Raw genomic sequence first — 16,017 nt, 5'->3', positions numbered from 1 at the left:
ATATGTGTTTGCAGATATTTTGTTTTTAACAAAGTAGTAAACCTCTGAACCTTCATGAATGAACCTACATTTTGTCTCAAAGCAGCTGCTGATGGTTTAAAAGTGTTAGATCCAGAAACATTTTAGACTGAGAGAAAATACAATTTGCAGTACTTATCTTATCAACTAGGTTATACATTGAAAACATTTTTTATTTTCAGCAATGACTGTACTCAGAAACTTAGAGCTAAACCTAAAAAGCAACAGATGTTTATCCAAGAACCCCAGATTGGCCAACATTCAAGTGTCCAATCTGCTTTAAACTACAATACCGTCAAGTTTCTTAAGACTTTCACCTTCCACCTGTATAAAGTTAAAAAAGACCTCCATATTTCCTCTTTATTGCATCTAGTTTTTGTTTCTTTTGCTTATTTTATTTTCCATTTCAGTTAGAAATTATAGACTTTATTTTGAATAAAGAGTAAAATTTTACTTATATCTTAACTTTAATTGCTGACACAAGTGACACGAGAGGGTAAAGCTCAATGTAGTTGTGCAGCGATTGTCAATTCTGTGAAAACTCTATCACACTTGGGGTAAAAGAACATGATAAATCCTCGGGGTTACACAGCACATCACACAGTACCACTGCTGGAGATCTAGACACACTTTATGATCATTGGTTTTCATTTCAGCCTACTATTCCCTTAACTTTGAGCAGCAATGACTTCATGAGCTTCTTTATGAATAAAATTGTAGCTATTAGAGAACGAATTCACCAGATCCTCCCCCCAAAAATTACAGATAGATCTTCATGTTCAACAGTGCTAGAGTCATCGATAAGGCCCCACTCCCTGTTAGACTGCTTTTTACCCATAGATCTCTCTGAGCTAACTTCAATTATTACCTCATCTAAACCAACAACCTGTCTGCTAGACCCTATTCCAACTAAGCTGCTCAAGGAAGCTTTACCCTTAATAGATACATTCATATTAGATATCATCAATCTATCTTTAGAAGCAGGCTATGTACCACAGGCCTATAAGGTAGCTGTAATTAAACCATTACTTAAAAAACCCTGTCTTGACCCAGGTGTTTTAGCCAATTACAGACCAATATCTAATCTCCCCTTTATTTCTAAAATAATTGAAAAAGTAGTCGCAAAACAATTATGTGATCACCTTCATAGGAATAATTTGTGTGAAGACTTTCAGTCAGGATTTAGAGTTCATCATAGTACAGAAACAGCACTGGTAAAAGTCACCAACGATCTTCTCATGGCCTCAGATACTGGACTCATCTCTATACTTGTTCTGTTAGATCTTAGTGCTGCATTTGATACCATTGATCATAACATTTTATTACAGAGACTGGAACATGAAAATGGAATTACAGGAACTGCACTAGGTTGGTTTAAATCTTATCTATCTGATAGATTTCAATTTGTTCATGTTAATGATGAATCCTCCATGCACACAAAGGTTAGCTATGGAGTTCCACAAGGCTCTGTGTTAGGACCAATACTTTTTACTTTATATATGTCTCCTTTAGGCAACATTATTAGAAAACACTCCATAAATTTCCAATGTTATGCTGATGATACCCAGCTATATTTATCTATGGAACCAGATGAAAATAATCAGTTAATAAAGCTTCAAGCATGCCTACAAGACATCAAGGCCTGGATGTCCCATAATTTTTTACTTTTAAACTCAGACAAAACTGAAGTCATAGTATTTGGGCCCAAAAATCTCAGAGATATGATGTCCAACCATATTGTCACACTAGATGGCATAAGTCTGGCCTCCAGTACTACTGCAAGGAACCTTGGAGTTATTTTTGATCAGGATCTGTCCTTTAACTCACATATAAAACAAATCTCTAGAACAGCCTTCTTCCACCTACGGAACATTGCCAAAATTAGGAGCATCCTGTCTCAAAGTGATGCCGAAAAACTGGTCCATGCATTTGTTACCTCTAGGTTGGACTACTGTAATTCCCTACTTTCAGGATGCCCCAGTACCTCCCTAAAGAGCCTGCAATTAATCCAAAATGCTGCAGCAAGAGTGCTGACTGGAACTAGCAAGAGAGATCATATTTCACCTTCACTAGCTTCTCTCCATTGGCTTCCCATTAAATGTAGAATAGAATTTAAAACCCTGCTTCTTACATATAAAGCTCTGAATGGTCAGGCTCCATCATATTTAGAAGACCTCATAGCACCATATCATCCCAGTAGACCACTTCGCTCTCAGAATGCAGGCCTACTTGTGGTTCCCAGAATTTCCAAAAGTAGAATGGGAGGTAGAGCCTTTAGCTATCAAGCTCCTCTCCTGTGGAACCAGCTCCCAGTTCAGATTCGGGAAGCAGACACCCTCTCTACTTTTAAGTCTAGGCTTAAAACCTTCCTTTTTAATAAAGCATATAGTTAGTTATAGTTATGCTGCCATAGGCTTAGACTGCTGGGGGACCCACCCCCCAATGCACTGAGCTCCTTTCCTCCTCTTGACCATCTCTCCTCTCCTCTCATCCAGCAATTGTCACCACTGTATGTCATTAACTCTGTGTGTTCTCTCCCGTAGTTGTCTTTGTCCTCCTCTGTCCCCCTCTCTCTGTCCCTTTCTGCAGGTGTCCCCCGGCTTTGAAGCTGTGTGTCTTCCAGCGTGAAGCTACTGATCCTACCAATCTGCCAGATGTTTTGTTGTTGCTTTTGTTGCTCTGTTCTTTTCTCTCTCCCCTTTCCACTCACCCCAACCGGTCGAGGCAGATGGCCGTCCACCCTGAGCCTGGTTCTGCTGGAGGTTTCTTCCGTTAAAGGGAGTTTTTCCTCTCCACTGTTGCCTATGGCTTGCTCCAGGGGGAATTGTTGGGTTCTCTTTATATATCTTTATAATCTTGACTTTATTCTGTAAAGTGCCCTGAGATGACTTTGTTGTGAATTGGCGCTATATAAATAAAGTTGAATTGAATTTAATTGAATTGAATTGAAATTGAATTTAGGGGTGACTGTGGCGCAGGAAGGTAGAGGGGTTGTCCACCAATCTCACAGTTGTTGGTTCAATCCCCAGCTCCTCTGGTCACATGTCAAAGGGTCTTTGAGCAAGACACTGAACCCCAACTTAGTTGCTTCTGGTGAGCTTGGCCAGCTGCATAGCAGCTCCCCCCATCAGTGTATGAGTGTGTGTGATTGTGAGTGTGAAAGGGTGAATAAGAAGCACTTGTAAAAGTGTAAAGCACTTTGACTGCCAATAGTTAGAAAAGCGCTAAATAAGTGCAGACCATTTAATTGTCCTTTTATCTGGACCCAACCGAACTAATGTGTTCATTTCTGAAGTCAAATAATATATATTTAGTTGATTAATTATATATATAAATATATATATATATATATATATATATATATATATATATATATATATTTTGTTTTTACTGTATTTTTCATTTAAGCACAAATAATACTTAATACAAGATATAATGCTGCTGAACACATTCTGTAAGTGTTGCCAAGTTTTGTTTCCATCTGTAACACAGACGAACTGATGCAACAGTCTTCATATGTGGCATGTGATATTCCCTCATAGCACGTTCTCACCTAAAATTTCATCTCATTATTACGGAACAGTATTATAAAAATCAGCAAAAGCACATTTCCTCCTCAATAGGAAATTTGAGTTCCTGTCCACCTTGTAGTGGCAGTTGCAACTGTGAACGTTTTTACTGTCACACTCAGAAAACAAAACAAAAAAAAAACAACTGGCACTGCACCAGTCATTGATTCTTCAGCTTTAAAGGCAGAGGTCCAATTTCAGCCAGATACAATAGTCCTGACTTACAACATTCTCTTTAGCAGCTTCTTTCACATAATAGCAAAAATTAAGCAGATTCTCTTTGTCTGTAGAGATTCTGGAAATGGTTTTGCATGTATTTACTGATGGCTACTGCAACTCTCTTTATGTTGAAGTCAATAATCATTCATCCATGGCTTATTCAAAATGTAAACAAGACTCCTGGAACACAGTAATCTTTATCTCTTGTACTGACCTTTTTTTATCACTTGGTACCAGTAATTACTAGTAATCAATTAGAATCAGTTTTAAGACTGCATGACTTAGCACCGGCTTACATCTCTGATCTCCTAATCCTATCCTTCGACATCCAGACCCCTCACTGAGTGGCCGTAGAACCATTTCCCCTTTGTGTCACATTTCCTAGTATTGCCGAACCTGGCTAAACACAAATTTCTATAACATTGCTTCTGAGTCACAATTAGCTAACTGACGTAATTGCTCTAGTTGCCTGTCCTGCCTAGCACATCATTTAAACTTTTTTTCTTTTTGTATTAACTCATGTCCTGATTTTCAGCTTCTCTCAGTACTTGATCAAGATCTATTATTTTAAATGTTGTCTACACTGAAAGAAAAGTTTTGGCAAATTTACTTAATTTTATTTGGTCAAGTGATCGCAAACAACACTTTTATCTAATTCTAGATCTATTTTTAAGTTGTCTGTATTTATAATTTTCAAGTAATTTCAAATAAACTGTATTTGTAAGTGTTTGCAAAATGATTATGAGTATATTTTAGAATAATCTCATGAGTAATTCCAACTAAGTTCACATTAAATGTACTTAAATATACTGTATTATGTAAACTGGATTGCCATTATGCAATTTCTATCTGAACATTCTCCTTAATTTGATGATTTAACTCCTACATACTTAAAATAATCTTAATCTAATTTCAGTGGATTCAGTAAATGTAAACCAAACATATGTTTAAAACACTCTGACTTTATTTAGACCTATCGATGTAACAATAACATCTCTATCTATGTTGAACCATCATTCCATCTATATGACTGAAAACTACACTAACACTAAATACTGACCAATTTTTGAGTATAGTTTTAAGAGACACCATTGCTCTTATCCCACAGTCTTTGTTCATGAGTGGCTTGACATTATTAAACAACATGCACATTTGGAAAAACTATCAGTAAGAAAAAACAAAAATTCAAGTATCAGCACAATGTAGAGATGAAAACAAATGTACCAAAGTCAAGTTCAGTGCATAGATGACTTCTAGCAAAAGCACTCAAGCTCAGGCTGAAGATCCAGTGTTGTCCAGAACGATCCTCCAATGAAAATCCCACTGTCCCCTTTAAGTTTGTCCATCCTCGACCGTCCTTGTTCATGGCATATATGCCCATGTTGGCCTTTTGTAGGTCTTTTCTTTAAGCTTCTGTATATTTTAACAAAACAAAAGAAAAACTATTTTATTTTGTTTTATACTTGGGTAATAATTATCTCCCACATATCAAAAAAGTCCATCCATCCATGCATTATCTGTAACCATTTGTCCTTTTTACAGTTGCAGGGTGCCTGGAGCCTATCCCAGCTGTCATAGGGTGGAGCCCACAATTCAGAGCACATGAAAAATCCGAGTGAAAAGAAAATACTAAACGGCGTGATGTTTGTAGGCATGCTCAAATTTGTCAGTGGGTGGAAATGTATTTTTGCATATATTTTTCTAGTTACTCTTCATTAAGGAAAATTCTTTAGTTTAAAACATGGACAATATATCCTGGAATCAGTTTAATGCTATATGTAGGATTAATTAAACATTCCGATGGAAGAAATAGGCCTGATTAAAATGTGTAACATCTAGTGGTGGTCAAAAACACTTTTTTCAGTGTATCAATAAATATACATTGGCTTTTTTCGATTTCAATAACCCATCCATCCACCCCAATCCCTGTAAAACTGTTCACTAAAGCCGCTACACATCCCTCAGCAGTAATATGTGTGTGCTGGTTTTTGCCTTCTTCAAGAATCCTGTTGTATTTCAAAGGAAAATACAACAGGACAGATGTTGCAAAGTGGCAGCTAAAAAAAATTAAAATAAAAATATTTAGGAAAAACGTACAAAATATTCAAATTCAGTAATAAACAGAGGAGAGAGGTAAAAGAAAAGCATTGCTATAACAAGAACTCGTAATACAAGATACCATTATAAAGTTTCCTATTATCAACAAAGAAGCATATAATACAAAAGATATGGAGTCATAGAAAGTGATATTTACAGTCAATCTTTTAAAATTTTGTACAGATAATACAATTCAAAGTGCTTTACAGATGATTGAAAGCTGGAAAACAATCCAAGATACAGAGTCAAGACAGTGATAATAATGACCATATAAAAATATAATAAAAAGACAAAAAGACCGAAAAGTGGACAACAAGGCACAGCCAGGATGGGCAATAAGACATAAAAGTATGATGTTTTAATGTTAAGAACAACAAGCATAAAGGAAAGTAATAGCTAAAATAAATGTTATGTAACAAATGCAACAAATTAATTGGTACACATAAAATACTTTAACCAAAAGCCGAGAGTTTTAAGTTTGCTCTTAAAAACATCCAGACTAAGAGAGATCTGAGCTCCTTTATCAACAGCTCAGAGCGTAAATACTAAAAGCTGCCTCACCAGAGGTTTTCGTCCTGCACTTCGGAACAACTGGCTGTCAAGTCTGAGAGTCCACAGACTCTTAATACCATAAGACACAAACCAAAACATAAAAGACAAGGTCATAGAATCACAAGCAGCCACAGTGATTGACAAACAGTACAGTACGTGCAGGTACAGGAGAACAAACTGGCAATAAAGATATAGCAACAAACAACAGACTACAAAGAACTCTGTGCTTAGTTTAAGATACTATAAAGGTGTAATGCTGCTGAATAGTTTTGGTTTGTGATGCATACTTTGGAAAATTTTGTGAAATGAAGATACCTCTAGCTAGCCTAGGTGCTAAGTGCAACCTAGGTTTGCCAGAAAATTAACAAAGCTTTCTTTATATGTGGCATATGATAATCCCTCGTGGGCTGTTCTCACCTAAATTCTCATCTTATCATTACGGAATAGCGTTCTAAACTTTCAACAAAAGTTCATTGTTTTCTTCTTGATAGTATTGTTAAGTTCCTTGTAGTGTCGAATGTGCAAACGTTTGCAATCACACCCACATAAGCAACACCGAAGATGCTACAGTATCTTAACTCCTAATGTGAGCGGAGCCTAATTGCATTGTCTGTTAATTCTGACGTATTTCTGTCCAATTTGAAACAATAGTTAATATTCTCTAAGATCCGGTAAAAGAGCTCTAGTGTTTACTCTGAAGACTGAATTAATTAACCACATCTTTAGATCTTTTAATCGAACCAGTGTAGTCACTCTAAACAACAATCTGTAGATTTAGCCTTGCTCTCTGTTTGGGTACAGAAACCTCACTTTGTTTATTCGTGGTCATTTCTCCAAGATCCACATTCTAATCCAAAACAGAGTAAACTGATTGTTAAAAAAAAAGTGAGTAAAGATTTATTTAACAAAACAGTAATTATCCAAAATGCTTGAAAAAGTTTCTTACGAAGTCCAGTTGCAGTGGGGTGTAACCCAAGGGCCTCTTCTTTGACCACACACTCAGTTAACCTTGGTGCTTTGAAAGATATCATGCCGTTCAGTGGTCAGCACCGGTCAGTAGGTACCTGCTCCCTATGTTAACAGGGATCAAAAGGTCAATATTATGAAACATTATGTGCAACAAAGTCATTTGGCTTTGGCACAAACAATATGTGATTTTGGTTTTATTTAGTCACAAAAACAACAAGGTTAAGATCGTGGCCTCATATTATCAGATACTACAGTACTGTACTTATACATATATAATATATTCAGATATATAATAAAAATAAGTACAGTAGTAGATTTACAGCCACGTATCCAAAAGGTCACAATGAGCCTGTTCTGCAAACACTTTTTTTAAATTGTGAAACATTGTGTGACACCTGATCCAGCATGGTACTATGTACAGAATGAAAAAACTTTGCAGCAGACACCAGTCGTCAATTCAGCAGCTTGCCAAACATTTTCCATAGAAATTGCTGGCCTCGTTCATGGACTTTATGCCCAGGTTATTTATTGCCTATTTTTTCCTCCTGGCCACATCTCACCAGAAACATGACACACACATTGGTATAGGATCATAAAGCACTTAGTCTGTAGCATGTGTTAAATTCACAATGGGACTGCTGATGCAATATCTACCAGTTCTGACTGGTTTACACACACCAAAAGAATAATGTTGCACTATGCAAACAATTACTATACAAAGGCTACTGGAAAAGATAAGTCATTTCTCAGGAAGATAATTTAATTGTGACATTTTAGCCACAAGCAGCCAACAAATTGCATCGTCTGAATTTGAATCCCCATCTAAATAATAATTAGGAGCAAATTGAGTTATAGATGTGCTGTATCATACAGGAACTTCAACACAAAGTGTATGTTTTGAACCCTTATCAAAAAGGGTTCAAAACATTCACTTTGTGGAGCACTGCTCATCCAGGCTCCGTGTGATGGTTTAAGTCAGCTACAGCAGCAAACAAATAAAAATAATATGTGCAACATAAAGAAACCTCTTTAATATCAATTGCTTTCAGATTGTACCTTCAGGAGTCGCCACAGCAGAACAGCACCACCGCAACGCTAAACAACATATGCGGTTACACATGATGGATGACTGGATGGATGTTGGTAATATGTTGCTATTAAATTTGTTATATTCTTATTATGTCATTCCTACTTACATGTGTATTTTGATTGTCTTATTTATATGTATCATCTTTTTCCTGCTGTTTTTCATACGGCCTTTTGTCAATACCTCTTTGTGCTGCATGTTATCATCCAAAGTATATGCAAACATCTATAGAGAAATATCTAAAGATTGATGTTTGTCTTTTTTTTGCACTTATTGAAATATCAAAGCAAGCGAGCCTGAGGACCCTGGACAGAACATATACACTTTAAAACTAACTGCAGTTTGACTGTACCTGATATGTTGCCTGACTGGCTATTCAACATTCAAAACAGGATTCAAACTTGCCACATGATATTAAAAACAGGATATTACAGTATCCACTTACCAATCTTTATTGTGCCATCAGATCTGCTACCACCTCAGTTTTGTATAAAATGCTGTGTGGACTCTGCGAGGTAGCACAGGTAGCAGAAGTTCTCATTTCCATCTCTGAAAAAGCACCTCAAGTCCAAGGACAAGCAACTGTCTCAGGTTTGGAAAAGGTAAGGGTGTGATGATAATAGCGGTAATAAAAAGTAAATAATCATATTGAATCTTACGATATTTCTTCTGGTCGCGTGAACAAATTGCAGAAGCTGTTCAGTCTTTTAACCATTTCTACAGAAAATTCAGTAATACAGTCATATCATAGTAAAATCATTGTCGATTCCCAGACAGCCACTCCACACATTTAAAATTAACTCCAATATTATCTCTGCCCTCTGTGAACATTTGTGACCTGTGAAATTGTACTTATTATTTAAGTTAATTTTAACAGTTGTTTTTGTATTTTTAGTTTTGTTTGGGACTTGTTTGGTGGAGTTGGGCCATAATGGCAGTGCCTTGGCATATGGCATTGCTCTTGCTGATGTATCCTCGGATCTTAGGAGCACAGAGAGGTGAAGCTTATGAAATGTTTTTACCTTTAACCTATGAATAAAACCAGATGAACTGACTGTTTCTGAATTATGTGCAATTTTGATTACTATAAAGTTCCATTGAAATATTGAATTGAATTTTTTTAAATTAAGAAAATATCACAACAATTCCTACAACTACAATACCACTGGAAATACATTTACCTCGATTAGTATATATATTGTTTCAGTGTTCACCTGTTAGGATTTAAAGACAGTTAAATGAAGTTAAGTTATACTGATAAAAGGGGACGACTTTAATCATGCTTTGTAACAATGTTTCATTTACCTGCCATGTGACTAAACTAGGACTTATTTTAATTTAAATTAGTCATAGACGGCACGACTTATACAACCAGACCTTCTACAACCACACCTTCTACAACCAGACCTTTTACAACTACACTGAATGCACCTGTTTCACGCCCTCCGGTGAGACTGGTCCACCCAAACAGCAGCTGCTCTGGCAGAGTGGAGATCTTCCTGAGCGGCCAGTGGGGGACGGTGTGTGATGACATCTGGGAACTGCCTCATGCTCAGGTGGTCTGTCGACAGTTGGGCTGTGGCAGGGCTTTGTCAGCTCAGCCAGCTGCATTCTTTGGCCAAGGCAGTGGACCAATTTGGTTGGATGATGTTCGGTGCACAGGAAACGAGTCAGCAATAACAGAATGTACACATTCAGGTCTTGGGGCCCACAACTGTAATCATGGAGAAGATGCTGGAGTCATCTGTGAAGGTAATTACGTACAGTAGATGAACACATATTTTTTATCTTTTGAATATAACTAGAGATTTTGCCATTGATTTTATTAAGTGTAACAAACAACATGGTAACATGATTATAGATCTACCTCTCCACAATCCTGATCCTAACCAAATAATCATAAACCAAACAAAAATAATTCTAACACTTACCAGAATTTTTCTAATCAGAAGATCACTCACATCTAGTTTTGACCTTTGGCCTTGTCCCTTGAGCACAGAGATATCACCTGATTCTCTTAATCTTTTGATGATAATATATACTGTAGATGGTGGGATCTTCAAAGTCTTCACAATTTTACGTTGGGGATCATTTTTCTGAAATTGTTCCACAATTTTAAACACAGTTTGTTGCAGATTGGTGAACCAAGGTTTACTGATGTCATGTGTGTCATCTGAGGTTTTCCTCCGCTTAAATGAAATATTTGCAGCACTACAGCCATCATCTGAAGATACAGCCACATATAGTTGAGTGTTATCACCATAGCTGTGGAAGGAAATGAAGTTATCAAAAAAATATTTAAAAAAAAATATAAAAAAGTGTATATATATATATATATATATATATATATATATATATATATATATATATATATATATATATATATTAATTCTGGGAGAATCCCTGAGAAAGTCTGTAAGTTACTTCAAAGGTTTTTAATTATGTTTTTAGTAGTTTAAAAAATGGATTGTTTCCTTCACCTGTGGTGTAGTTTGAAATTACTCCTAATTAAATTAACACTAATGACAGCAAAGTTTACTGAAGTCCTGTGGGTTACAAGGTTTTCCTCCACTTAAATCGGATATCAGGAACACTACAGCCTTACCTGATTCAACGAGACCAAGTTCTTCAGTAAGACTGGTTCATCTAAACACTTGCTAATGTGCTAACTGAACATTTACCTCGATTAGTAAATCTGGGTCTGAATTCAAATATATATTGTTTCAGTGTTCACCTGTTAGGATTTAAAGACAGTTAAATGAAGTTAAGTTATACTGATAAAAGGGAACGACTTTATTGTTTGTAACAATGTTTCATTCACCTGCCATGTGACTAAACTAGGACTTATTTTAATTTAAATCAGTCATAAATGCCACAACTTCTACAACCAGACCTTCTACAACCAGACCTTTTACAACCACACTGAATGCACCTGTTTCACGCCCTCCGGTGAGACTGGTCCACCCAAACAGCAGCTGCTCTGGCAGAGTGGAGATCTTCCTGAGCGGCCAGTGGGGGACGGTGTGTGATGACATCTGGGAACTGCCTCATGCTCAGGTGGTTTGTCGACAGTTGGGCTGTGGCAGGGCTTTGTCAGCTCAGCCAGCTGCATTCTTTGGCCAAGGCAGTGGACCAATTTGGTTGGATGATGTTCGGTGCACAGGAAACGAGTCAGCAATAACAGACTGTACACATGCAGGTCTTGGGGCCCACAACTGTAATCATGGAGAAGATGCTGGAGTCATCTGTGAAGGTGGATAAATATATCTATATACATTTTAGTGCCAGCATTTTAGTTAATTAGAAGTTTCTACAGAAAACATTGAACTCAAAATACAGCTAATCTCTTTGTTTTTCCTGTGTTCTTTTAGAGGTACAACCTCTACTGCAGGCCTCTCAGCTCGTTTGTTCTGATTCTCAACTTCAAGTTGGTGTACATTTTAGCAGCTTACAGTTTCGTTTGAATTTACTCTCTGGTCATCTCGCGGTCCCTTCCTGTTCCAGCTACAGAGTCCAAGAAAATGTTGTGTGGTATCAAGTTCCACGTCAAGCTGGTTTTTGTGGAACTGTACTGACGGTGAGATGTGCTGCCTCTAGCTAACAGTCTACCAAATGTGCAGATGTTGGCTATAAGCTTTCTTGTCCTGCTTGGGCTTTGTGTTCTTCTAATCTCTTCATTACATGCTACTTTGTACTTAGAACAGACACAACAAGCTGACATCAAAGATATAGTTGGCCTGAAGACCGATTGTGTTTGTGCCAAGAAATGGCACGTGAACACACCACAAGATCCACCAATTAAGATCTAGTCAACATGTTAAATTGGCTTGAAGAGCTGCCGACCAAGCAGGTTCAAGCAGTGGTACACACCACAAAAACTAAAGCGATATATGACTCAGGGGTGTCAAACTCTGGGTCCTGTTGAGCAGGGATAGTTGAAGCAAACCTTGGAATTCGACACCCATGCATTAAGTGACATGTCAATATTGGCCAACTGTCAACTTGGTGTATCACATGCTTTAAACTAAACACAAGCAGATGACACAAGAAACTGATCACTTCTTTACCCATTGTCTTCAGACCAACAGCACCCATGCCATCTACTCCAACAACTTGTTTTTATACCCTCTAAGTAACAGTTCCTTGGTTATACCTGAAGTTATTCCGTTTTCTTGTGCCTATCCCTTGGAAATCAACACCAGCCTAAACACCTTCATCAGACCGATTCTGTGAGTCCTATATTTTCTATCCTTGAGTATTGAAAATGACAAGTTCTGTCATGCTATGCTAATAGTTCTTGGGTGGGGACACCATCTTTTGAGGTTTCGCAGGAAGATGCTAGGAAGAACAGTGGTTATGAGTTTCCTGCACACCTTATCTTAATTCAATGAAAAAGTTGTTTCATACAATCACATTTGACTGGGATAGGGGCAAAGGTTCGGTGGCACACCTCTACTGACATACTAAAGCAACACTTTTTCAGAATCATGACAGAAAATCAACAAACAGACTGCAACAGAAATGCAGGGGGATCGTTGCATTATGGTGCACAAAAGCAAAAAAATGTACATGACATGACACCAATTTCCCCTTCTCTATATTAACATGTGGCACCACTGGATAAGTGCATCATATTGCAATAATGCAGTCCATCTCTAATGGACTATCTTTCTTCACAGACGAGATGGTGGTCTCCAGGGCTCTGGTAGCACAGCCTCAGCCTCCATGTATGTTTTCTATGACTCAAATTTTACAGCTATATATAACGGAAGGCACCCGATCACCCTGCCAGTGGGCTCTGCCCTGCATGTGGGAGTGTTTGTGACGGAGAGTGAGCCAGCTTTTGCTCTTGTTCTGGATGAGTGCTATACATCTTCCTCCGTGTTCCCAAACGGAGGAAGTACTGTTCGGTACTTTCTCCTTCATTCCAGGTATGTGCCTCACCTAATTTAAGCGAACTAAAATGTATAATAAAAATTCTGAGGACAAATGTAATTGTCCTGATGGTATTGTCTGACGTCTTTGCCAGGTGTCCCACTAACCCTCAGGTGTCAGTGATTGAGAATGGAGTGTCCCTTCGTGCTCTCTTCTCTGCCTTGTTGTTCTCTCAACAGGGTACCACCCCATACGTATTCCTTCACTGCCGATTAAGCCTATGCGACAAGAGGAGTTACAGCTGTGTTCCAGTCAGTCCCTCAACCTCTTACTATTTCCAAAATAATCACTTTGTTACTCATGCTCTTTGTCAAACATTGGCCTTTGGCATGTCTCTTATCCTTTTATCCCTCCCACTTCACAGTTTTGCGCAAGAAGGACATATCGCTCTGTTCCCCGCTCAGCTCAGCTCAGTCCCGTCACCATTGGACCAATCACTTGTGAGTCTGAAGTCTGATACGATCTCAGCCCTTTATTTGTGTGGATTTTGCTATAAACATGTTTACTTTTGCTTTCTTCTCAATTTTCAGGGGAGGAGTGATGGAGTGAGGACGTTAATGGAGTGAACTGGTTTATTTTTTTTTCAGATGATTAAACACGCTTTCTTTTGATACACTATTTAGGGTAAGCTTTAGGACGATTTTCTTAACTATAACCCTGAAGCTTATAGAATTAAATCAAGATTCATGTGGATGTTTATATATTTTTAAGCTATAGATTTTACCAGCAATGGTGATTATGTTGAGTTGATTATCTTAATCATTGTTAACCTCATCATTCTATCCATCCTCACTGGAACACTGTAATTAGACTACAATTAAAATAATAATAATAATAATGATAGTTTTCTGTATGCAAAATTGACATAATTATGTAATGTGAAAATTGGAGCCACTTGTAATGCCCACTGAGGCCAAGCTCACCCTTGACATTATGTGATGTTAATTTGAGTTGATTCGATAATTATTGATCAGTTTGCTTCTATGTTGATATGTGCTAAATAAAACGCTCTTAACTTGATTCTCTATCAAATTTAGGTTTATTATTTTGATGCGTGTTTCACAAATATGCAAAGACAGACAAACAAATTCCAGGTAATTTCTCTGAGTCTGATATGTGCAGAGTGGATTTGTCTTTAATTAAATTTTTTTATTAATGTATTTCAAAAATATTATTGTGGGTGTTTTATAAAAACCAAGACTATGGCGCAGGAGGTAGAGCGGTCGTGAAGTGTCCTTCAGTGTCCTTCACTGAACCCCAACTTAATTGCTCCCAGTGAGAGCATAGCAGCTCCCCCATCGGTGTGTGTGTGTGTGTTATGTGATTGTGAGTGCAAATAGGTGAATGAGAAACAGTAACACTTGAGTACCAATAGGTGGAAAACCGCTATATAACTGCAGCCCATTTACCAAACCATTTTACCACTACTGATATTACCTGATAGAGTTTGTAAAATTTGAGATTTCCTTTAAAATGCAACAAAAACTAAGATCTGTAACTTGCTAGAACCCTTTAACAGTAAAAGGAAATTATTTTTTATTTAACCCCTTGTTTGTGTTTTGTAAAAATTAGTTTGACGACTGCAAAATAAGACAAAAAAGTTTTAAAATGAGCCAGTTCATTGATAACAGGTGAGGGGTATAGAAGGAGCATCCACCAAAGATCTAGTCTTTGCAAGCAAAGGTTAGTCGTGGCTCATCACTTTATGCTAAACTTAGTAGAAGAATTGTCAATTAGACCAAAAATATTCTCTGATTGCACGATTTCAAAAACATTCAGGTCTTTCATTATGAATATAAGATTCAGGGATTCCAGAGAAATCTTGTGTATGTGTGTAAAAGCCAAAGGATGGAAACCATTGGTAAATGTGACCATCCATCATGCTACCTTGAAGAATAGTCACATAAGCTCAGGAGAACTTTAGAAAAATATTGTCACCTAGAACAGTCCACCACAGGATTCAGGGGTGACTGTAGCTCAGGTTGTTAGGCAGTTTTCCATGGACCACAGGATCCCGGTCCCTCCTGGCCTGTCAAAGTATCCCTGGCCAAGACACTGAACCCCAGGTGAGCATCTTGATGGCAGCCACTGCCATTGGTGTGTGAGAGTGTGTGTAAATGAGAAGCAACATTATAAAGCGCTTTGGATAAAAACACTATATAAGTGGCCTTTGTACAATAGAAATGCAACTTAAAACTCTATTACACAAGGGCAGGGCCATAACGTGGGTGCATCAATGCCCACTGCATGGGTGACTTTCACGTGTGAAACTATGCTGAAGAATGTTTCAGCACAGGTCAACAATCAGAGATCGCTCTCCCGCTGCCTGGTTCAACCCCAACTGTTTTTGTCCTGCACTTTGGAACAACGCAAAGAATTGTGGTGGAAGATCTGGGAACATGGACTGGTTCATACACAGATACCATAAGATCACAGATCAAAACATACAAGACAAGAACACAGACATAGAATTACAAGCAGTCACAGTACAGTACATGCAGTTATATGACAATAAACTGGCAATATAAATATAGCAACAAATAACACACTGCAAAAAACTCTGTGCTTAGT

General features: G+C 37.6%; 1 protein-coding gene across 1 annotated transcript; it reads left to right on the top strand.

Moving 5' to 3' along the window:
• Positions 1-7,484: 7,484 nt before the first annotated feature.
• On the top strand, positions 7,485-14,456 carry LOC137127339 (uncharacterized). Its single transcript, XM_067504200.1, has 11 exons — positions 7,485-7,507; positions 8,978-9,113; positions 9,407-9,509; positions 9,859-10,263; positions 11,375-11,764; positions 11,883-12,088; positions 12,592-12,740; positions 13,191-13,442; positions 13,541-13,697; positions 13,811-13,886; positions 13,977-14,456. The coding sequence occupies exons 1-11, from the start codon at positions 7,485-7,487 to the stop codon at positions 13,985-13,987; spliced, it is 1,908 nt and encodes a 635-aa protein (XP_067360301.1). The 3' UTR covers positions 13,988-14,456.
• The last annotated feature ends 1,561 nt before the right edge of the window (positions 14,457-16,017 follow it).

The sequence above is a fragment of the Channa argus genome, chromosome 5 (assembly GCF_033026475.1).
Source record: "Channa argus isolate prfri chromosome 5, Channa argus male v1.0, whole genome shotgun sequence".
Lineage (NCBI taxonomy): Eukaryota > Metazoa > Chordata > Actinopteri > Anabantiformes > Channidae > Channa > Channa argus.
Note: the sequence above shows the minus strand (reverse complement) of the source record. Positions and strands in the feature narration are given on the sequence as shown.

Coding starts and splice junctions, on each gene's coding strand:
- LOC137127339 (XM_067504200.1), top strand. CDS start 7,485: ATGCCGTTCAGTGGTCAGCACCG. Junction 9,510..9,858: donor GATCTTAGGAGCACAGAGAG/GTGAAGCTTATG, acceptor AATTTAAATTAG/TCATAGACGGCACGACTTAT. Junction 13,443..13,540: donor TACTTTCTCCTTCATTCCAG/GTATGTGCCTCA, acceptor CGTCTTTGCCAG/GTGTCCCACTAACCCTCAGG.